This window comes from Schistocerca cancellata, chromosome 7 (assembly GCF_023864275.1).
Source record: "Schistocerca cancellata isolate TAMUIC-IGC-003103 chromosome 7, iqSchCanc2.1, whole genome shotgun sequence".
NCBI lineage: Eukaryota > Metazoa > Arthropoda > Insecta > Orthoptera > Acrididae > Schistocerca > Schistocerca cancellata.
The window spans coordinates 304,936,177-304,961,715 of record NC_064632.1 but is presented as its reverse complement, the minus strand read 5'-3'; the positions used below and the strand labels follow the sequence as shown (position 1 = coordinate 304,961,715).

General features: G+C 38.5%; 1 protein-coding gene across 2 annotated transcripts in view; it reads left to right on the top strand.

Moving 5' to 3' along the window:
- Positions 1–25,539, top strand: part of LOC126092430 (YLP motif-containing protein 1) — a 639,037-nt gene that overhangs the window by 509,437 nt on the left and 104,061 nt on the right. For both annotated transcript variants that reach the window (XM_049908029.1, XM_049908028.1), the window contains exons 5-6: positions 6,191–6,421; positions 21,677–21,859. In XM_049908029.1, the coding sequence (XP_049763986.1) occupies positions 6,191–6,421; positions 21,677–21,859 (414 nt within the window). The remainder of the gene's footprint in view (positions 1–6,190; positions 6,422–21,676; positions 21,860–25,539) is intronic.

The window sequence follows — 25,539 nt, the reverse complement described above, 5'->3', positions numbered from 1 at the left end:
TAGAACTTAATGAAAATAACAATAAAATAACTGACCCTACAGATGTAGCTAATTTAACAGCAACTTTTCAGATACACCACAACACCTGATTACTAAAAATTACAGCTCAGAAACAGACAGCAGTACACTACATTCAGAGTCAAATATTTATACAGGAACTCTATTCATGTCTCCAATAACACCCAAGTAATTATTTATGGTCATTAAAAGATTACCTAATAAATATTCAACTATTGCTGATGAAATACCAGCTATTATCATCAAAGCAAGTGCAGTGTTAATAATAGAACCATTATTAGATATTTTCAATCATCATTGAGAGTGTACAAGTGAGGAGACAAATTTGAGGCTGCAAACTGTAGGCCTGTATCAGTACTGTCAGGCTTTGGCAAGATTCTTGAAAAACTGATTCCTAGAAGACTAACAGCTTTCCTAAATAAAGATATGATAATAAGTGATACACAACATGGATTCAGAATGGGCAGATCAACTCAGTCAGCTAGTTTTACATTACTAGATGAACTCTAACAGCAGTAAATAATAGACAACTTGTTTCTGGCATATCCCTTGACCATAGTAAAGCTTTTAATGTAATTGATCATTACATTCTGTTGTAGAAGCGACATAATTACGGACTACGAGGCATACCAAACAGGTGGATCCACTCTTACCTGTATGATTGTCAACAGAACACTTAAATTAAATAAAAGATATAAAAATGCAGTCAATTTCTAATTTTCATAGTAATGCACAAAAAAATCAGATATGGAATCCCTCAAGGGTCAGTCCTTAGGCCCATTTGTTTAATTCTTTATGTTAATGATCAATAACAATAATTAACTAAAGGGATAACAGTACTTTTTGCAGATGACACAAATACCCTAATTAAGGCATGTGATGAAGACAGCCTACAAAAAACAACTGCAGATGTAGTACATTATTAACACAATGGTTTAGAACAAATAAGCTAATAATCGGTTCTGAAAAAACTGTCAATTAATTTGACACTTTCACAGGAACACCATCTGGCAAGACTGATTTAACATTGATGGAAAAACTATCTCATCTGTGAATATGACAAAATTTTTAGGTACACCTATCCAGGATAATCTGAAATGGGAGAAACACATGAATAATGTAAATAAAAAGTTAAATACACCTACAAATGCTGTAAGAATCCTCCTGTAGAATCCAGGACATGCATTAGTGGTCACAATGTACCACAGAAGTACCCATTCACTACTGATGTATGGAACTATATTTTGGGGGAACTCTATATGTAGCAGAAAAATATGTGGGCTACAAAAAAAGATTGCTAGTGTAATGACACATGATAAATACAGAGATTCATGTAGACCAATATTTATAAGTCTCAGTATACTGCCCCTTCCTTGTTTATGTATATCTAAAGTACTAATCTTCATAAAAATAAGCATTTTAAAAGAAGACAGTATCTTCAAACATAATTGTGATTCCCATGCTCATGATAGTAGGTGGAAGCATTACCTGGACGTCAATACAGAAAGTACAAATATTTGTAGTGATGGTCCGTGTCTTACTGTAATTATATAATCACATTCCATTCTACCTGAAACAGATATTAAATTTATCTAAGTTTAAAGTGAAACTAAAGGAGTACTTGCTTGACCACTGCTTCTATTCTTTTTCTGAGTTTTTGGAGCACCAAGAAAATACATTGTAAATGATCACATAATTATTCTTAGTCATACTATGTTATTAGTATTCAACATGTACCAATTGTTGTTTTCTAAATCACAGTATGTATAAACTTGTATGTACTACATCAAACCTGACTTATCCTATATCACTTATAAAAACTCTGCACTTAATCATGATTTACAGCATGAATAAAGAAATACAAATACAAATACAAATAACTGACAATCATAGCAAGTTTGTTGCATTCTCGATTGCTGTGGATGATTTGATCGGCATTTTGGACACGACACAACTTGAATGTATGTTGTGGAGTCAACATAAATTTGCACATGACAGAAGAAATGTTAGATTTGGTGGCAATGAAAGACACAAAGAGAGCAATCGATTTTCTGCAAACTGTTGAAGAGGCAATTGAAGCCGTTGGCCTGAACTGAGGCATGTTTATCTCAGTTACCATTGATGCAGCGCCAGCAATGTGAGGGGCACAAAATAGGCTCATAGCATTGTTACACAAAAACTACAATGATCAGCAGACACCTGATCATTACAAGTTTTATGTACCCATTCACAATGTAGAACTTAAAGAAATTATGAAGCAGATTCACCATTGCTAGACCTTCCTTATCCTTCATTTGATTTATTCATTAGTGAAATATCCGCCCTTAAAACCATCGAATAAGAGCATTCATGTCTTTTTTGCCATATAAATAAAAGTGGAATTTTGCAGCTCATGCTTCAATAATTGGCCTGGAAAGTGGCACACCTTTACTTTGCTTTATTAAAAGCCATCTATAAACACATTCATCAAGTTCACTGTCATTTCGTGGTTTCACCCCTTTTCGTTACTTCCCCACATCTACATGACTACCTGCAATTCACAATTGAGTACCTGGGCAGAGTGTTCATCAAACCACTTTCACACTATTTCTCTACCATTCTATTCTTGAAAAGCCCATGGGAAAAATGACACACAAACCTTTCTGCACATGCTGTGATTTCTCTTATTCTATTACAGTGAACATTTCTCCCTGTGCCAGTAGACGCCAACAAAATATTTTCAGATTTGTAGTAGAAAGTTGGTGATATAAATTTCATGAGAAAATGTTCATGCAATGAAAAAGTCTTTGTTTTAATTATTTCCACCCAAATTTGGGTATCATATCCATGGCACTCTCTCCTGTATTTAAGGATAATACAAAATTAGCTGCCGTTCTTTGAATTTTTTGATTTCCTCCATCAATCAATGTGATGCAGATCCCACATGGTGCAGCAATACCCTAGAAGAGGACAGATAAGTGTAAAGTAGGCAGGTTCTTTAGTGCTTGTGCATCTATTACATCTTCTAAGGGTGCCAGACATCACTTTTGTTTTACTTGATGACTACAAAATGTGACCTTTATGACAGGAAATGACATATCTAGTCACACAACTAACACAGTACTCTGCAGGCACAAATGTTAATTAGAAGTCTCTTATGGGGAACAGTGTGAAAAGTCTTCTGGAAATCAAAAGATATGAAAGCAATTTGACATCTTCCATCGATAGTGCTCATTACTTTGTCAGTATAAAGAGCTATTGGTGTTAAACAAGAAAGATGTTTTTTTTAAATCTGTGTTAACTATCTGTTAATAAATCTTTTTCTTCAATGTAATTTATAAAGTTCAAATACAATGCGAGGTCTGTTCAAAAAATTCCGTAACTTTGTCCACAAATTCTTATATGCTTACATTTTACTTATTGTGCATGGTCTCCTTCAAAATACTCATCTCCACAATGATACACCACTCCCAGTGCCATTTCCACTTCTGGAGGCAGTCTTTATGCACCTATTGCTGGATCGCACTGTGCGCCATTTGCAATTTTTCTTTTATCTTGTCCGTCATTGCAAATCTTTATCCTTCCAATGGGATTTTCGAGTTTTGAAAATAAATAAAAAAAAGAAAAACCCAATGGGTGAGGTCTGGAGAGTACAGAGGATGAGGTAGCACAGTGATTCTGTTTTTTGTGCAATAGACACACATCAACAGAGATGACTGTGCAGGTGGGTTATAGTGATGCAAGAGTAATGAATTGTCTCACCACATTTCAGGCTTTTTCCCCCTCACATTTTCTCACAGATGTCGCAACACATCCCGATAACACCATCAATTAACAGTTTGTCCCTGTGACATGAATTCATGATGACCTAATCCTTCAGAGTCAAAGAAAACTATTTGCATGGCTTTGACATTTGACCTGACCTGACGAGCTTTTTTATTATTGTCGTGGAGAACCTTTCCCTATCCATTCTGAAGACTGAACCAAGGTCTCAATATCATAACTGTAGACACACGTCTCATTGCCGGTTATGATTATCTTAAGAAACGTCTTGTTCTCATCTGCACAATTGAAAAGCTCTTTCAGCTGCAAGGTGAAGGTCTTTCTGGTATTGACACATGAGCCATGGGACAAATTTGCAGCAACACGATGCATTCGAAGATGCTGTGTCAGGATTTCATGACATGATCCAGCTGAAATTTTAAATCGTTCTGCAACCTCTCTGTCAAGTCTTCGATTGGCATGCACAGTTTTGTTAACATTCCTGACATGAGTGTCGTCGGTAAACATCAAAGGGCATCCTGAAAGAAGGTTATCTTTAACATCCATCTGGCCATTTTTAAACCGTGTGAAGCATTTGTAACACTGAGTATGGCTTAAACACTCATCACTGCAGCCTTTCTCCATTATTTAGTGTGTCTCTGTAAAGCTTTTCTGGAGTTTTACACAAAATGTAATGCAGATGCGTTGCTTCTCTGCATCTGGAAATTTGCAAAATGTTTGACTTTACATTCTACTCCATATGGCACTGAACAATAACTAACATTCATGCAACAATGGAACATACGGCTGCTACACATAAAACACAGCCATGTGCAGGGGTGTCAAGCACATTTTGTTCCAACACACCAGTGGCAAGAAATTATGAAAGTTCCGGAATTTTTTGAACGGACTTCATGTGTGTTCCAGAATCCTACTGTAAATCAACATTAGTGATATAGTTATGTAATGCAGTGGATTACTGCTACTTCCTTTCTTGAGTATTGCCTTTGTATCACCATGTTTCACACGATCAATTATTTTTAGTTTATCACTCACTGAATGTCTTTCATTTCTGCAACACACACACACACACACACACACACACACACACACACACACACACAGAGAGAGAGAGAGAGAGAGAGAGAGAGAGAGAGAGAGAGAGATACATACTCAGTTTAGTTACCCTTAATCTTTTTGGTTATTGTTTTCAAGGTTTGAAGATAGAGGGGTAAATGCAGATTGTAATAAAATTTTTATATTGCATTATATCTGAATGTACGGGTATATTTAACTGTGCTATTTGAGGCTTTTGCTGCACTTGGAGGGTGAAATGCACCAGCTAGCATCTTGCTCAATAGTTTAAGGCATCACCCTTTTTGAAGAGTAGCAAGATTCTGTTGAATGTGTAGCTATACAGAGTTTGCTCTTTGCATTGACAACATATTAAACTAGGGGATAATATTTATGATTGATTTTACTATTTCTGTGTTATCTGAATGTTGCAAATATTGTGCTTTCACATATTATACAAACATACGCAAACTGTATATTATGTATATTAAATACAAACTGTATATAGAAATTAAAATTAAACTTATACAAGTTAAAATATTAGTGCTTATAAAAAATTACACAAACTGGAACTAAAGAGCACCTACATCCTACATTCCTGCATTCTATGCAGCATTTGAATGTATGTGCTAATACAGTATCAGAGTGAGTTCAAAACCTTAAGTGATGTGTGATTTCGTACCAACTCATTCACTTTCATGCATTTAGAACATATTTGTATTTCACTAGTAACTATATCTTAGATCCTTACATTTAATGACCTTTTTTCATATTGATAAACTGGCACTACTTTAAACCGTAGATTTCTTCAAGAGTTCTAGGTTAATTATTTTCAGAATAGGATCAAAACGTATTAATAATCATTACATATTTCAACCCACTCAAAGTTTTTAAACAAAGTCCAAAATGTTTTGTCATGTCTCATTAAACAGCACTATTGTTTTCCTTGGTTGTTTCTGACTTGTTGAACTGGTCATATTACACGCCTTGTTTTGGTATTCTATCTCTTGAAAATTTGCATCATTGCATTCATATTTGACATTAGATATGTTATTGAAAGAAAAATCAGATGCCAAGAAACACAGCAAATTGGTGACTTGTAAGAAAGTTTGAATACTGCTGGTAGAGAGGCCCCCTCTTTTCGACTGTACCTATTAGTTGTTTCATTATACTTAAAGTTATGCATGTTTATATATGCAATTACAGTTTCTGGTAAAAGTATGATTATTCAGGAAATTAAAATGTACTTTCCATTTAGATCACAGAGTAAATTTATTACTAATTGAGGCAGGAAATACACTGCAGTTGATCTGGCTGTTCTCATGTAACTTGGAAAACCTATTTTACTTTACTGTAGCCACAACAATACCACCACCACCTCCACCACCACCGCCAACGCTCAGTCCCCCAGTATACCAACAAGTGGAAATGCATCCTGAAGCATCACCAGTTCGCTATGGACCTTCACAGCAGCAGCTGCCCTCCCAAGTTCATAAGCAGCAAGTCCTGCAGGGAGATGAAAGGCAAACACAGCACATGCAACAGCAACCACTTCATGCCTACCAGTATCAGTCTGCTAGTCACATCCGTGAGTAAAGTAAAAATGGTTAATAGTGTGGCAATGAATATAGGACATTGAAATATGTCATTTTTGTTAATAAAGGAAATTAATTCCAAATATTAGTCTGTGAATGTGTTCCAATTCAACAAATGTTTCCTGACTGGTTTGTATGGACGGTCATTATTAATACTATGTTTTGGCAGAGCCATCTTCAGATACTAATCAAGAATAATTCATGTACAGGGTGTTTATAAGTTTGTTGTACAAAAGTAACCTTTGATTGTGAAAAAAGTGAATAACTTACAGAAATGTTTGATATAGCACTGAATGCAGTATATCTCCAAGTTTTATTTACATATGTTGAGTGTGGCTACCTTTTATAACACTACAAATGTCCCATCTGTAATCAATTTCCTTAACGTCTTGATGTACGGTGGCAACTGCTTGTGTTATCCATTGTCACAGCTCAGTGATTTATCCAGGAAACAGAGGAACAGGCATTGTCTTTAATGTAAGCCCACTGAAGTCTATTGGGGTTAAATCAGGTGATCACAGTGGCCAGGATATTGTTCCACCACATCCAATCCAAGGCAGTAAATTCCTGTGGAGGTATGGGATGTCTTCACAAAGATAATGTGATGGTATGCTGTCTTGCTGTAAAATAAATTCTGTGCCCATATTATGTTGTAACTGAGCCATCAAGCAATGTTCAAGCATATCTAGGTATGATATGCCAGTTTGAGCTGACTTGGCAGAAAAGACAGGACTGTAAGTCTTGTTACAGCTTACAGCACAAGAAATGTTTACCTTAGTTGAGTCCTGAACGTATTCAATTATGTGACATGGTTTGTACTCACCCCACATCTGAACATGCTGACTCACTTTCCTGCAGGTATGAAAGGTGTCCCCACCAATGAACACAGTTTTATTAAGAAAATCATCTTCAGTCTGTATTTTGTTAAACATTTCTACAGAAAACTCAGCTCATTTTTCTTTGTCAGTTTGTCTTAAAGCCTGCAACAGTTTCAGGTAGTAGGAGTTGAATGCAGGCATTTCCATAATACCATTCACACTGCAATGCAAGCCATATTCAATTCTAAGCTGGCACAGCTCTTTGAGTTACCCAGACTACAAACGTAAGATTGCCAAACTTGTTCATCTGCTGTGTCACAGATTGCTGGCTGACCTTGACCCAGAATTCTATGTGATACACATCCAGTTTCAGTGAAATGATTGTACCAATCTGTAACAGTTTGAGTTGAGGTGGTGGCTTGCAATATTTAGTCTGGAATCATCTCTGAACTGTAGTAATGGATTTGGATTCATGAAACCATAAACAATACTGTGCACACTCTCAACTGTTATGGCTCCATTATGACTTTTGGAATAACTTTTACGTGCATGGCACCTAGTGGGAATGTCAGAAACTAACAGTGTTCGGTGGAAATAAAACTTGAAGCTATAGTGAATACAGTACTGTATCAACCATTTCTGTAACTTGTTTAGCCTTTTCACAATTAAAGGTTATTTTCACATAACGAATTTATGAACACCCTGTATTATAAGTGCTGAGTCAAATAGCTTCCACACAGAAGATGAAGCAGCAATTGCCCTTATGTGTTGTTTCTCTAATTATGTATTTTTGTCATGCAAGTTTCATGTAATTCACCCACATCCAGCATTACTGTCAAAGATGTTGCTGTGCATAATAGTATTGTACAATTCTGAACAGCAAAGAATTTACAGTCATCAGAGTACTGACATAGTGATACTAAATATACAAAATAATATATTTGCAATCATAGAACACTAAAGTAAATAAATACTTGGGGTAATCCATTTATAGTGGGGAACAACTTAATAAGAACTGATTGGTCAGTCAATCAGGTCTGGGAGTAGCAAGACGTACAGAGTAAATAAAATCTGTGTGAGTTTTATGAAATAATATGTATTGCAACAGTCACTTGTTACTAATATTTTATTAGCATGATGCCTTTTGGCAGCATGCTGCCATCATCAGATGCGCTTACAGTTACTTTTACAGTGTAATTAATATGATGTGAGGTTAGTTTCCTTTGCTGTGAGGTTATGTTTTGAAAAACATGCCTGTTCAGGAAGATAAATATGTTACAGTGTGTACATTAAATAATAAGAATGATTAGTCATTTTTGAAGTGTGTTTACTTACATTTTTGTTGATATTTTCATTGTCTGACACATACAGCACAGTAAGATACAACACTTTCACAATTATTTGTTTACATCAATCTGAACAGTCTTAAAAGCTAACATAAACTAGTTTCTATTTATAAACCAATAGTATACCTTGAAGATGAAACATTTATATCTAGAACTATTTAAGTTATGGCAAAGATTAGGTGAGTAGTTGGTAAAGACAGTTTTTCCCACATTCAGTAGCTGTTCAGGATGTTCTTTTGATCTCCAGCATTTCAAGCAGACAGTTTCTGCCCATTGTACATGGTGTGCAATATGGTGTAAATTGCTTATAAAAAGCACTCAGGTTTCCAGCTGGGTGGCTACTACTCATCCTTCTTGCTTGCAAAGAGTCTTTTTTTCTTAACAGAGAGTAGAATGTGTCATAATATTGAAAATAACCTCAGAATGGGGAAACATTACATATGGAGTGCTGTAAGGATTGGTACTGGGCTCTAAGCTACATAAATTATCTTTCAATGACTTTAAGAGGCAGCTTGAAAGCTGTAATGTTTTGTGTAAGTTTAAAGTTGAGGGGGGAGAGTGGACAGGAAAGGAAAGGGAAGGGACTATTGATGTCAACTGCATCAGGAATTTATGCAGAATCAGTGATAACGAGTGAAAATATCTGCTGGACTGGGGTTCAACCCTGGGATCTCCTGCTTCTTAGGCAGTTGCATTAACCACTGTGCCATACAGACTCAGCGTCGATTGCACAGACTATCTCAGCATGCCCCTCGGCCGACCCATGCCCCTCGGCCGACCCACATTTCCATTTGATGACACCTATCTGTAGTCTTCCATGCTCATTATTTTGAGATTCCTGCAGGTTGGACATAATTGTGCATCTGCAATGAAGGTGGTGGATTCATTGCTCATCAAGGTGAATGAATCCACCACCTTCATTGTGGATGCATGATAATGTTTGAACTCCTGGAAGAATCTCAAATTAGTGCCAACAGAGGCATGGACAGGAAATGTAGATAGGTGGCACTAGATGGGAATGCATGTTGGGTGAGACAGTCTGTGCAGTTGTGATAAGCAATTTGTCAGGGTGGTGCAGCATTAATATGACTTCCTAGTAATCAGGAGATCCTGGATTTGAATCCTGGTCTGGCCCACATTTTCACTCACCACTGTTGATCTGCATAAGGTCCCAATGCAGCTGATATCAATAGCCCTTTCCTTTCATTTCCTTTCCTATCTCTTCCCCTCCATCTTCAACATACATAATACGTATCACAGCTTCAGATTTCATGTGGTGTCTCTTCTTTTGGACATGTTTGAAAGAACATGCAACATGCAACTGTTCTAACAGTTTGGATGACTTGAAGTGTTGAAGTATGTATGCAAACTTCCAAGTCTTTTACGAGACGACTTACTTGAGGTGTTTTACCAGACTTTCCTGCTGGCTGGCCTGCTGCTGCAAATTCTCTTTCACTTCTCTGAAGAATGCTGCTAGGTACACGAATTTCTTAAAACTCTTTCTACTTATACAAATAAGTAGATATACCAAGTTTCATTTGCTTCAATTAACGACATATATTTTAACTTCTGACATTTTACAAATTCCACACATCACATAAATAAATACTGTTTTGTAAGCTTCTTGTGTCTCCAAGCATTACAAACAAGATAAGTTACATATGAGAGAAAGTTGGCTTAAAAACCATGTCCATTCTCAACATGAAACAGAATACACTTCTTCCCTTCACCAAGGCTATGCCAAAAGTTTTTAATAGTTCTTTTTCAGCTATTCACATTACTCTAACAATGGTCAAAACACAATTAGAACAGAGTAGCATAAACACTCCATGGTTCTTCTGTCCACTTTCACTAAACTTCCATGGATTGACCAACAAGTACTTGTTGATGCAGTTCGACCACCACGTATACATTCTCCTTGCGACTTATTTCCAACCTGCACACACAAACATGTGATGCACAGTAGATAGGATTCCATTTTCTTGCACTCATATCTAAAATATCGTGTGTTTGAGATGGTAGAAGTCCAAGTGGTTCTAGAATTTATGCAGAAATTCTTCAATCACTACACTGTAATGTTTGTTGACAACACAAGCATATTAATCTAGGCTCTCAACCATAATGTAGCAGACACAACTTAAATGATAGCTGAGCACGCCTGCAAATGTTTCACAGGTAACAGATTAATTCTTAATTTCTCAAAGATGTATATTATACACTTCTAAACCAACAATCATGATCTGTTAGCACCAAAAGCGGATTCTAAAGGTCGTATTAAATGAAACATACTGTGTAAAGTTCCTTGTGATCCAACTGGAATAAAAGTCAGAATGGGAAAAAATACATAGATACACTAATCCTGAAACCCAGTTCAGTGTGTTATGCCTTTAGATGTGTCTCTCCTTGTGTTGACCTAAAGACAAGGATTTCACCTTATTTTGCATATTTTCACTCCCTGTTGTCTTCCAGAATTGTCTTTTAGGTGCAGTGAACACAAAGTAAATAAAATTTTTATTTGACAGAAGTGAGCAGTAAGCATATTGTCTAAATTAAGTAACTGTACCTCTTGCAGGAGCCTATTCTAGGATACTGGAATTGTGATATTTCAGGTTTTCTTGGTGTGATTGAATAATAGTGTACTTGTGGGTGTCAAACTAAGTAGTTGTTTCTGTATTATGCACAATATTTTGATGACTGATTGAGATATCTTCTTCAGGTGCTGTGAATTTTGTTGTTATGTGTACTTGCTGCCTGGACTCCAACCAGACTGTGAACTGTTTTTGGTCTCTTGGCATTACTTATAGCTGAGTTCAACCTATGATGTCCACTGTGCCCTTTAATGCTCTTTTGTTTTTCAGAGTCCTCACTGATTTCCATGAAATGCTCTTACTATCAGCATTTTCGTGCTCTGGTGCATGTGATGCCCAGCAAGATATGAATAAATTGAGTGCCTCACCTCAATTTTTGTTTGAACTGAAATCTTGTCCTAATTTATTGGGATTTTGATACTTTTATTTTAGCAAACTCCTCAATTATGTTGTCCCATGGTATCTGCAACATGATACTGGTGTCAACATATTGCATTTCATTATATACCCAAAGCAATGCTCAATGACCATGAATTTTCTTGGTGGTTTTAGTCAGGTGTGCCACTGATATCCTTACATTTTTCCTCAATTTTTCTAATAGTCTGCCACAGGGAGTAGTGTGGTCCTCACCCTCCTTTTTGAGACACAGATTGTCTTTAACACTTCAGAAACGAATTTTTATATTTCCTGACAGAAGTGGAATACACTAGATGGGACCTACCAGTTGTTCCAGATATTGGGGATGCAATTGTAGGTAAGCAGGTCTTGACTTTTCTTCTTCTGTGTTAGTCTCAACCTCTTTATCAGGCATTCTTGATTGGTACTACAACACCTGCTCAATTTATGGAAAATTTTATGAACAAAATGAGGAAGTGTTGGTGACTAGTCCGTCCATTACCACCATTCATGATGAACTTATACACGGAATACTTTCAAGCAAAGGCACTAAAATCTGCTAAGTTCAAACTAGTGATGTTATTGATATGTGGACAACACATTTGTGGTGTGGCCATATGGAACAAAAAACTTAAATAGGTCATGGAAAATTGATAGTTCATTCATCATAACATAAAATGCACAGTGGAACTTGAAAGGCCAGCAACTACCTTTCATCAACTTGTTAGTTACGAGAAGGCAAGACAGATCTCTGGTCACTGTGTACATAGAAAACACATGAACACTTACCTGTATCTCCACACCTCAATCCATCACCATCCTTCACAAAGAAATTCAGTGGCAAGAGCTGTGACCCATAGACTTCAAACACTTTCAGAGAAGGATAACTTCACTGAAGGATTACAACACATACAATTTTTGAAAGGAGTACTTACTCAGATTGTAAAACTGTGCACAAGTTTCAGTCAAATTCAAGAATGTCTGAGGAAGGGTTGAAAAGACACACAGAAAGAAAACTGAGAATCATGTAATTACCTCATGCTGGTCCAATATCTCGAAAGATTGGTAGACTCCTTTAGAAACATGTTACCCGTTGTGAATCAGTCAGGTAGTATTGAGTGGTGGTGACAGGCTGTTGGACCCAGGGCAAACACTGTTAACAAGTACAAAGAGCTTCTATTGATTTTGATACATGATGTAGTGTGCCATGCTTGCCTCTACACATTGACCCTGGTGGAGCTGGTGAATAAGTTGCAGCTTCTGCCTGGTGCTGCTGAGATGGCATCTTGCACTGCTGAGGTCAGCAGCCTCTGTAGGCCATGGACATAGATGTCAGCTGTGTTTCATGTTCTGCTGTGATGGCATTCCACTCAGGAGATGGCCCCTCAGCTTTGCACACAGCTGCAGTGGTGGCATGTGGAGTCTGATATGTGCAAGGTACAACTCGCTGCCCTTGGTCTGGACGGGAGTCAGCTGGCAGCTGGTGCTGCATCACCATGTCTGGCTAGGAACTCAGTGTCAGTGGCAGCAAGGGCAGATGGCAGGCAGGCTGGGCAATGACATTAAGTCCGTAAAGGACATGGTGCAGACAGCTGTTGCAGTCTGGTCCTGAATCCATGGCTTCATATGGTGGAGCCCAGTCATCCCACTGTCTGACGTTGCCCTGGCATTGAGGTGGTACTGCTGACTTCTGGCAATGATAAGTGATCCCTGCCTTAAAATCCAAACTTCTTCATATGCCTCCAGGGCACATTCATTTCACTAAAACCCGGCGCCACAGCAAGAGACTTGCCCTGGTGGGGTGACACTTCCCTATTTGGTACAAGGTTACTGCTGTGAGAAGTGTTTACCAATGATCTTGGCTATCCTTGCTGTGCAATCTGCTGCTGTGTCTTTTATTGTGACCAACATGTCACCATATTAGTGACTACAGACCTGCAGCTGTTAATGCAACATTCTATAGCACTTCCATGCAACTTCTTCTTACTTTTGTTAAAGACCAATAATTTTTTGTCTAAAGACTGGATAGTGACACTACACTGCCCTTCTGTATAGAAAAGACATGGTCCCTCAGGTCTTACCTGAGCCCCTTAATCTACTGCAATTACTTCTACCCTTAATCTGTAAAACAAGTATCCAATACTAAATTGGCTATTCTTAACTAGCAGGCAAATAACTGTATTAATCCCTGACTCCATTAAGGGGGGTAGGACATCAAACAGGCCGACTTGGAGCAGGAGAGGCACCACAGGACATTTTATTTTCTACTGTCTACACTTTTACAAATAAATTCATAGAACTTTGTCAGCATGACCAGGAAGGATTCAGGATTCACACTAATAACAGTGGAAGTGCAAAAACATAACAAAATAATTTTTTTTAGATATGAAATTTCATCATTTTTTCACTTACTGTTGGCTGCATTTGTTGCTATAGGTACATTTTTCTTCACAAGTAAGAGAGATTCTTTGATGAATTTTGCACAGCATACAAACCATTCTTACAGGTGTATGAAACTCTAGAATTTTCCAAATATATTAAAAACTGTGGTAAAAATTGAGATAATTAACTACAAAATTTGATTTTTTTTTCTAAACATAAAGTTTAAAACGTAACAGCTCATTCATTTTTTTCATAAATTAAATAGATTCTAGAGTTTCAGACACCTGCAAGTATGGTTTGCATGCTGTGCAAAATTCAGCGAACAGTCTCTCTTACTTATGAAGGAAAGTGTACCTATAGCAACAAATGCAGCCAGTAGTAATTGAAAAATGATGAAATTTCACATGTAAAAAAAAATTATTTTGTTATGTTTTTGAAGTTCCACTGCTATGAGTATGAATCCTGAATCCTTCCTGGTCATGCTGACAAAGTTTTATGAATTTACTTGTAAAAGTATTGACAGTGGAAATTAAAATGTTCTGTGGTGCCTCTCCTGCTCCAAGTTGGCCCGTTTGACGTCCTACCTCCCTTAATCTGTATTTCATCTCTCACTCAGGGTAACCAGTCCACAGGTACTCAGATTAGCTCTGGGTCTGCCTTCCACACAGTTCATTGTTTTAATTACATGAGAGTTAGACAGAGAAACATCAACAAAACATGGTCTGGCTTCATTAAATTCTTACACTTGGCATACCATCTGTCAGTTCAGTGGTTTCTTAACTCTTTGTTTTGTAACAATTTTTGGAACCTTGTCCCCATGTCAACAGTTCTCCTTATGCTTCCCGTAATATACTCCCAAAACTATCATTACAAGAAAACCACATACAGTCATACTATTCACAAGACTTCAACAGGTAGTCCCACTTATTCCTCCTACTGTAGCACTCAGTAAAAGCTGAATTCTCCTCCAAATCGGAGATTTGCCGGTACTCCTGCTCACCCATAACAACTTTCTGGTACCTGGTCACACTCTATCATGTTAACTACTCCTTAATGCATTTGTGCACAGTTTAATTGATTTGGGTGCAGCCCATGATGGCTCTACAATGGAAACAGCTGTCTGTCACTGATGGTAAACTTTGGCAGGATTTTCAGTCAGAATGTTTACTTTCAGGCTTGCTTTGCACTTTTCACCCACTTTATACTTTTGTGTGCATCAGACAATGGCTGTGTGGTAAACAACTTGCTGCACATGTCAGCTGCTTGCCCTGCAAGGCTGTGACTGAGTATTAGTGCTTGCACTACATTCACTGGTGCCCACTATTCAACAGATTCAGCCTTGTCTACTTGATCACACATTTTACAAAGTTGTCTCCTCTCCCTTTTCCTTTGTCATCCTGCTTCTGATGAACTATGTGTGCCTGTACTGTTTCAGCCGCAACATCTGCCACACAAGTATCAATAATGTCCTGTGTGCATTCTCTGTAGTATCTAAAGAAACAAAATCATCTGCAGTTCACCTCTCTGCATAAACATGTACATGTACACTTCGCTGTGCATCCATCCCAGGCTCTCTGGTCTCAACACAAGACCCATTAACACCCAGTGGGCCAGGTACTACTGCATACTGCACTTAAAATCACCCATCTACATCTACATCTACATCCATACTCCGCAAGCCACCTGACGGTGTGTGGCGGAGGGTACCTTGAGTACCTCTATCAGTTCTCTCTTCTATTCCAGTCTTGTATTGTTCGTGGAAAGAAGGATTGTTGGTATGCCTCTGTGTGGGCTCTAATCTCTCTGATTTTATCCTCATGGTCTCTTCGTGAGATATACGTAGGAGGGAGCAATATACTGCTTGACTCTTTGGTGAAGGTATGTTCTCGAAACTTTGACAAAAGCCCATACCGAGCTACTGAGCGTCTCTCCTGCAGAGTCTTCCACTGGAGTTTATCTATCATCTCCGTAACGCTTTCGCGATTACTAAATGATCCTGTAACGAAGCGCGCTGCTCTCCGTTGGATCTTCTCTATATCTTCTATGAACCCTATCTGGTACGGATCCCACACTGCTGAGCAGTATTCAAGCAGTGGGCGAACAAGCGTACTGTAACCTACTTCCTTTGTCTTCGGATTGCATTTCCTTAGGATTCTTCCAATGAATCTCAGTCTGGCATCTGCTTTACCAACGGTCAACATTATATGATCATTCCATTTTAAATCACTCCTAATGCGTACTCCCAGATAATTTATGGTATTAACTGCTTCCAGTTGCTGACCTGCTATTTTGTAGCTAAATAATAAAGGATCTATCTTTCTGTGTATTCTCAGCACATTACACTTGTCTACATTGAGATTAAATTGCCATTCCTTGCACCATGCGTCAATTCGCTGCAGATCCTCCTGCATTTCAGTACAATTTTCCATTGTTACAACCTCTCGATACACCACAGCATCATCTGCAAAAAGCCTCAGTGAACTTCCGATGTCATCCACCAGGTCATTTATGTATGTTGTGAATAGCAACGGTCCTATGACACTCCCCTGCGGCACACCTGAAATCACTCTTACTTCGGAAGACTTCTCTCCATTGAGAGTTACTTTAGTACAGCCCACACTCATTCTGTCTGACACTACAGCTACCCCTGACTAACTAATTTCACTGGATATCAGAGCTGCTACTTCTACATTACTATCCTTAACTTCAAAAACATAATTATTCTGTGCCTTGCTTAAATTCCTGATAAGTCATACTTTGACACCATTTACAACTTTCCACAGCTCCCCATGCATTCGCACTAGTGGTGTGTGAGTCTTCAGTATGAAAGTTACAACCTGCTGAACTTGGACAAAAATTGGCTAGTGGCTGGTGCTGTGGCACTGTGACCCTCTAGGAACTCAGCATCAGCATCACTGGCAGCAGGCACAGGCAGCAGGGTAGCGACACTAAGTTCCATGAAGTACTTACTGCAGATGGCAGGCACAGCCTGGTCTCAAACCTGTGGCTGCAGCTGGCAGAGCCCAGTTGTCTCACTGTCCGGCATCACCTTGACATTGTCATGGTACTGCTGGCTTCTGGCCATGACAAGTGACCCCTGCCTTAAAATCCAAACTTATTTATATGCCTCCAGTGCCAATCACTAAAACCCAGCACCTAGTCCATTTACTGCTGAGTTCAGCTATCCTTGCTGCGCAATCCACGGGCATGTCTGTTATTGTGACACACATCACTACACTGGCAGATACTGACCCGTGGCTGTTAATATAAATTTCTATGGTGCTTCCATGGTACTATTTCTTCCTTTTTCTAAAGACATCACACATGGTATAATATGAACATCAACAAAAGCAAAACGAGGATAATGGAATGTAGTCGAATTAAGTTGGGTGATGCTGAGGGAATTAGATTAGAAAATGAGACACTTAAAGTAGTAAAGTAGTTTTGCTATTTGGGGAGCAAAATAACTGATGATGGTTGAAGTAGAGAGGATATAAAATGTAGACTGTCAATGGCGGGGAAAGCATTTCTGAAGAAGAGAAATTTGTTAACATCGAGTATTGATTTAAGTGTCAGGAAGTCGTTTCTGAAAGTATTTGTATGGAGTGTAGCCATGTATGGAAGTGAAACATGGATGATAAATAGTTTAGACAAGAAGAGAATAGAAGCTTTCAAAATGTGGTGCTACAGAAGAATGCTGAAGATTAGATGGGTAGATCACATAACTAATGAGGAGGTATTGAATAGAATTGGGAAGAAGAGAAGCTTGTGGCACAACTTGACTAGAAGAAGGGATTGGTTGGTAGGACATGTTCTGAGACATCAAGGGATCACCAATTTAGTACTGGTGGGCAGCGTGGAGGGTAAAAATCGTAGAGGGAGACCAAGAGATGAATACACTAAGCAGATTCAGAAGGATGTAGGCTGCAGTAGGTACTGGGAGATGAAGAGGCTTTCACAGGATAGAGTAGCATGGAGAGCTGCATCAAACCAGTCTCAGGACTGAAGACCACAACAAAAACAACAAAACAACACACATGGCAGGGGTAGCACAACAAACCAGCTGTAGCAGAACACCACCAGATATGTGGCCATCCTATCCATTTTTGAAAACCTACCTCGTATGGTTGCTCAGCAGCCCAGAATGCTGCAAAGAAAATAAGGAAGTCTACTGAAATAATTAAATGCCCTAACAACATGAACATGGAGGAGATAGTTACAAGTTGCCTGTGACCTTGCTGCCAGTGATTCCAGCCTGGTAAACTGCTTGTGTTCACTAGCTAGCAACACCATTTGACCAGGGTTTAACACTATAGTGCAAGAGAACTATCATGCAGTTTTAATGCCTTGCTGCAGGAAAACACCACCCCCTTGATACAAGCTCAAGCTGCTGATCTGCCATTGCCTTCCAACAACTAACAAGAGTTTCCCTACCAATCTCTTATCAGAGTGGCACAGGTAACAGACAGCCAATATGCAACCACCTACCATCACCTACTAAAGCTGCCTTCCAAACAGCCATCAGAATTGCACAAGAAATAGCATATCGTACAGCCACCTCTCCATAACAGCCTCCTCAAACTGTCCAGTGACATCTCAGATATTTGACATTGGTATCCACCAGATAACTGAAAATGACAATATATAAAGGAAGACAGGACTGGTGTACAGCAGTGAACTGCCCTCAAGATGGCTGCAGCAAGTCAGCCAAAATGATGGCAGTTTAATAGTTTTAGTAAAGATGTGGCCCAGTACCCAAAGTTATTTTATCCATAATAATTTCTATCTAAAGAGGGTGGGCAGCCCTACAAGCATACAAAGTCTTTTTTGTAACGCTAAAGATGATCTAGGCCTCCATAAATAAATGCAACACCATTAGACATGTCAAAGGGAGTTGTAAGGAACATCAACAACACACCTGAATATAAAGCAAATAAGCAAATTACCTTTGAGCACTGCCTTGAATACAATCATAAAATGAAATATGGTAAGACCAGGGTCTTGGTGCAAACACTGGTTTCCTGGGACATCGTAATTAAGAAATTTATAGAAATAAAAATGTGGGAAAACCTAATAAAGTGGGATGGAAGTTGCAGTTTAAATAAGGCTTGGATTGTGGCGCTGAATTTATTAAGATCTTATTGGACAATGCATCTACCAGTGCTGGGAAACAATAGGAGAATGTGCACTTTATGGAATATGAGTGAGGGCTCTGAAGCACAAAAGAGCATCAGAGTGTGTAGCAGGTGCGGGGAATTTAACTTGGCTGTAAACAGCAATACGAGATCAACACTAGTTCGCAATCTGGTTAAAGCCCAGGCAGCAAGTATATATAATAGCAAAACTTGCAGCACCTGAGGGAGAGGACTGAGTTAGATGTTGAAATTTTGTGCGTAAAATGGAAACAACTACTACACTGAACACCTGGGAGGACACTGATACAGGAATTCTTGCACTCATGTGCCAGTACATTTACTTCTTAATCACTTTTGTTGGTGATAATAAAGATCAGTTACACCTGAACTGTGATTTACAGAGCCACAATACGGGAACGAAAACATAATTTTCATGTGGTCTTCACCTAGTTGCATAGGGTTCATAATGGAGCTATGTTTTTTGGTGGGAAGATATTCAAACACCCATCTAGTATAAAACAAGAAATTTGGAATCTCTGCAAGTTCAGATTAGCCCCTGTTTCTGCAAATTATCTGAATATGTAGATTCAGAGATTGAAAAGTTTTGTTAGCTACATGGCAAGTAGCAGTGTTTCTTACATGGTCCTGTCACATTACTGTGACCACTGCCTATGTTCGATGTCAATGTGCAAAATCATTCACAAATGACAGGTGGCAACAATAGCAGTGCAAGGTATATAAAGCATGTGAGTCAAAAACTTACTGAGCAAAAGTGTTCAGAAAAAATAAAGTTGATAACTGAATAACTTGGTGAAGCTTCATCAGCAACTATCTGATTCTTACACTCGTGGGACACTACACGTACTACCTGATGGTATTTGTGGTTAATAAAAATAAGAATGGAAATACACCAGGAAGGAAGTTGGAAACCTCCCAACTGCTCAGAACAAAAAGTAAAAGATACCTTACTAGCCACTCTTTCTATAATTTAACAGAGTATTTTAGCTCTGAGGTGAAAATTTTAGTAACACTAATGTTCATATTAAACTGATGTTAACACTACCAGTGTACAGGCAGATGATGGTGTTCTGTGTAGAATGATATAAATGCTTAGTATTAGGTAAAGGTTACACTTAAGTTATGTAATAAGGAGAGAAAAAACTTTTTTCAAAGTCACTGTTTTTATGCTAACATGCAGGGTGGTTACAGTTAACATTCTGGTACTTGAGCCATTGTAGATGGAAGACTATTTATCTAATGGATACCCAACTTTTTAAGAATGATGTTCAGAATGTGGACTGCAGGATTTGCCTTGTTAGTAGTATTAGTGTCATGACCTGCTGTTAGGTGCTGCCACTTGTGTGGTGATATAGGGCTAAAAGCATCAGTGTGCATTACAGTTGCACGCAATCGATATTGGTCTGAACAAGGTGAGCAGGGCTTTGCTCATAAAGCTGTTTTATAAAAACAACAGCAATAGTGCTGCTGCCCTTAGCAGTTATCCACACATTGAAGGAATACAGAGTGGTTCTCTTTCCACATAAGTTGAAGAACATGAGTTGGAAGTTTGAATTAATTACAATCTGGGATTGGCTAACAGCCAACTGCACCAAAAATTGTTGAAGAAGTTACTTTTACGTGGCTGAGAATACTGGACACAGTGTGGAAGTTGAAGATGACCATAACAAGGGAGATAGTGAACATCCCTCCTGAGACACTTCATGCAGGAGTAGAGTGGTTGTCACGGATGCAGGAGTAGAGTGGTTGTCATGGATGCAGACAGTCATTACACTGAGCAATGTATGTAACCTGGAACATAAATGTGGTATGGAATTAAGAAATGTTACCCTCACCTGTGGAAATTAAAACACATTTCTTTCAATTGTTTGTTCATTATTTCTCTTCAGCATATCCTTACAGATGTTTCCACAAAGTTTCATTGTCCTACAATCACTAATTTTTAAGTGAGCCCTCTAAGTAAAGAAAGGTTAATTATAATAATGATGTATATAGTTGTTAAGCAATTTAGAAGCAATTCTCACATTTATCACTGTGAGCAGATTTGCTCTAGTTGTAATTTGTTGTTCTCTACTTCGTAAAAGTTATCTGCAGTGACTGCTTCTGCCAGTTAATGTATAATTTGACTTATCCACAGCCATGTAGGCTCTGTTTCATGATGAGTTTTATGGACCATAATGTGTGAGTGAGTGCAGCTTAAGAATTAATAACAGAATTTTTTGTTGGCCAGATGTTTCAACTCCATTGAAAAATATTGTCAGGATAGTTCATGAAACTCTTGTGCTAGGTTATATGAGTACCTATATTAGTACTATAATATTACAATATTTCTAAAATTCAAGTTGTTCTTTTGCACTGCACTTAAAAGAAATGTAAGTCTGACTTTTTTCACATCCCAGGAATTTTTCTGAATGGAACCCATGGAACAAAATTAATTGATGTAAATAGTTTCTTATTCCTCCAGGTATGAGAATAACATTGTTATTTATGAGTTATCTTATTATCACAAGCAATAAACATGAAATATTGAAGGACTTGTACATAAGAGATGTGTACTTGTTACAGCTGAGAATGAACCTCTACCTTCACAGCAGCAACAGCAACACCAGCAACAATTTAAACAACCACCTCATCAGCAAAAGTATGTGGAAAATGGCATGTTACTACATGTCCCAGTGCAGCAGGCTCAACGAGGATTCTATAATCAAGATTCCTGGCAAAGTCAGCATCAGTACCAACAGTATGATGGTATGTACAAGAGTATGCTGTAAATTAATTTTAATTTAAATGAATTTAGCTGATTCTATTAAAACATAATTGATTAAATAACTTGTCTTATATTGAATACAATTGTCAGAGATTGTACACTGCAAGGAAAAAGTGACATCTCCATAATATGTCCGTTATTGTTTTCATACATTTTTGCAATTTGTTTTATGACAATTTTAATCAAATAACCCATTTTAATGCAAACTGCCATGTGCATTTTACCTTTTTGGTATTCAATGAAACTGATTTCACATGCATATTTTTCTGTGCAGAGAATCTTCATAATACTTCCATTATTTATTTAGTTTATGGGTCAGAGTATTTGGTGCATCAAACACTTCTAAAAGGAACCAGACCAGGACAGTTACAACATCTGTGTTCTCTCTGCATTTACCATTTTACCTAATATCACAGCTTAACTGCGATGAATATAAAATAAATTCACAAAAAAATACATCACTGATGTAGTATAAATTGTTCTGAGAATAAGTCAATAAGGTGTCCAGTGCTATTGTGCCTAAGGAAACCATTTGTTACACTGTCCCACTTTGTAATTATGAGGGCGTGCTGAAAAGTAATGCCTCTGAATTTTTCATGTGAAAACTCTTACATCTGTATAAACAGAACAAAAGCTACTAACATTTTATGTCTTTATTCTTCCTGTCTACATATTTACAACCCTCTGCTAACAGAAGGCTCAGAATTGTAATGTGTAGCATGGCAGTGTGTAATGTAACTATGTCGGTGTCTAAGAAATGTGTTCACTGCCAGGGTGACTATCTTAAGAAATAAATATGCAAAATGTTAATAACACACATTTTATTCAAAACACTTTGAGAGTTTTCAGACAAAAAATTGGGAAGCATTACTTCCCAGCATGCCCTCATTGAAAGCTGTTCTAGTATCGAACAGAAGAGAGAGCTCTCTTCCTATTCTAATCAGACCAAACCAGTAGGTGACATTGAGTGTAAATAACCACAGATCTGATGCTTTAAAAGTCTCTTCTGCATTATTTTTGTGAGAGATACATACAATGCTAGGAAAAAACGCAACAACCTCAAGGACAAAGTCATTTTATTGACAGTTCATTCATTACTGTTGTATCAGATGATGAATTCAGACCACATGAAACTCATATATCACAGTAAAGGATGCCTAAACAGTCACATCAGTACATGGCAGCAATGTAGGTATGTGTTCTTGCAAGCATGGAGGTACCGAATGGCATAAGAGATCTGGTGATCCTGCTGGCCAGGACAGTTGTTGTACACAGTAAAGAGCATGTTGTGTCACAGCATCTGTATGTGGACATGCGGTGTCCTCCTGAAAAAGTACATCACCTTCCTGTCGAAGAGATGCATATAGCACAGGGATAACAACCTATTCAATGTAATGGGCATTGATTACTTTATCCTGCAGAAATTCCAGATGAGACCATTAGTTGTATCTGGTGGCTCTCCACACCATGTAGCATGTGGTGGAGCCTCTGTGTCATGAGCAAATGCACTCTGGAATAGGCCACTCACCAGGCCTATGCCGTATACATGTATGCCCATCACTCACACAAAGAAGCAACCTACTCTCATCACTGATGACAACTGAGTGCCATTTCACTGTCCAGTTGACTCCTTAATCACACCAGAGTAGCCATGCTTGGCAGTGTTGTGGTGTAGGTCATACCTGGCCAAAGGAACATGTGATCTTAGTCCTGCTGTATGCAGACAGTTCCCAATGGTCCTTGATGACACAGCAACCATTGACCAGATTTCTTCCTTGGATGGTGTTCAGTCAGCCACTGCTGCTCACATGATGCATCAATCTTGAGGTGTGGCTGTGCTATGCAGAGTCCAGAATCTGGTCTACAGGTGTATGAATGTTTCAAATTTCTGCTGAAAGCAGTGGTATACCACCTATACATTGAGCTCAATATATGCAGCAATCCATTGATTCATCCATTCAATTCCTGCAGGCCCACAGTGTGATCCTGTTAAAGTGGCTGAAGTTATTCAACAGTAGTACATACTAATTGGCTAAGCATTGTTGTACGCTAGAACAGATGTTACAAACAGTGTGCACCGCTAAACTCGGCACAGTTACTGCCTCCAGGATAAAACGGAGGACGCTCAGAAAGGCCTCCTGAGCACCATTTGCTGATGGCTGTGATAGATGAATCACTTACACTACAACCCTCAGTATCCACATACTATACCCAGATGCCACTTCAGTGGAGTGATATGCTACAAAATGTTAATAGTACTGATGAATGATGATTGCCAGACATACAGTTAATTTTTATTAGTAAGTTTAGGGAATTTGGATGCACATATTATGTAGAGAAGTGGTGTTGTATGTGGATGTTAATGGGCATGATAGATGGGCCATTTCTGCAAGAAGGAGTGGCGCTTTTGTGCCAAATGCTGGTTTGTTGATTACTTCATGCAGCTGCATCCCTGCCTTGGAAACAAGCTGCACGCCATGTAATAGCACACAGCATAACAATGGCCTACATCATACAAGAGAAGATAGTCAGTCTTCTCTGAAGTATGATAGAATGTTGAATGTTGACTCTGATCTGTCTACCAGTTTGTAATACTTGATGGAACTGACAATCGAAAACTGCAGATAGTTGTATATGGAGTGTTCTACAGCTGTAAGAGTTGGAAAATTATATATATATATATATATATATATATAAAGAAAGATGATGAGACTTACCAAACAAAAGCGCTGGCAGGTCGATAGACACACAAACATACACACAAAAATCTAGCTTTCGCAACCAACGGTTGCCTCGTCAGGAAAGAGGGAAGGAGAAGGAAAGACAAAAGGATATGGGCTTTAAGGGAGAGGGTAAGGAGTCATTCCAATCCCGGGAGCGGAAAGACTTACCTTAGGGGGAAAAAAGGACAGGTATACACTCGCACACACACACATATCCATCCGCATATACACAGACACAAGCAGACATTTGTCTGCCTTTACAAATGTCTGCTTGTGTCTGTGTATATGCGGATGGATATGTGTGTGTGTGCGAGTGTATACCTGTCCTTTTTTCCCCCTAAGGTAAGTCTTTCCGCTCCCGGGATTGGAATGACTCCTTACCCTCTCCCTTAAAGCCCATATCCTTTTGTCTTTCCTTCTCCTTCCCTCTTTCCTGACGAGGCAACCGTTGGTTGCGAAAGCTAGATTTTTGTGTGTATGTTTGTGTTTGTTTGTGTGTCTATCGACCTGCCAGCACTTTTGTTTGGTAAGTCTCATCATCTTTCTTTTTAAATATATTTTTCCCATATATATATAGGGAAACAATCCACGTGGGAAACTCGTACTCTCTGCTGGAAATATCACTTTGCCATGAAGAAAAATGATCCTAATCCTACTCCTAATGATCCAAATCCCCAAGACACTACCCAAATTGAACCCTGCCTGGAACAGCGGGACCCACCTCCTCTTCCTCAAAATCACCCTCTCCAAACCTTCCAGGAATTTCTGACTTCCAGCCTTGCCTCTCAATCCTTTTAAAAAACCTTAATCCTACTCCCAACATCACCACTGCTGAAGCCCAGGCTATCCGTGATCTGAAGGCTGACTGATCCATCGTCATTCTTCCAGTGGACAAGGGTTCCACGACCGCGGTACTTGATCGTCGGGAGTATGTGGCT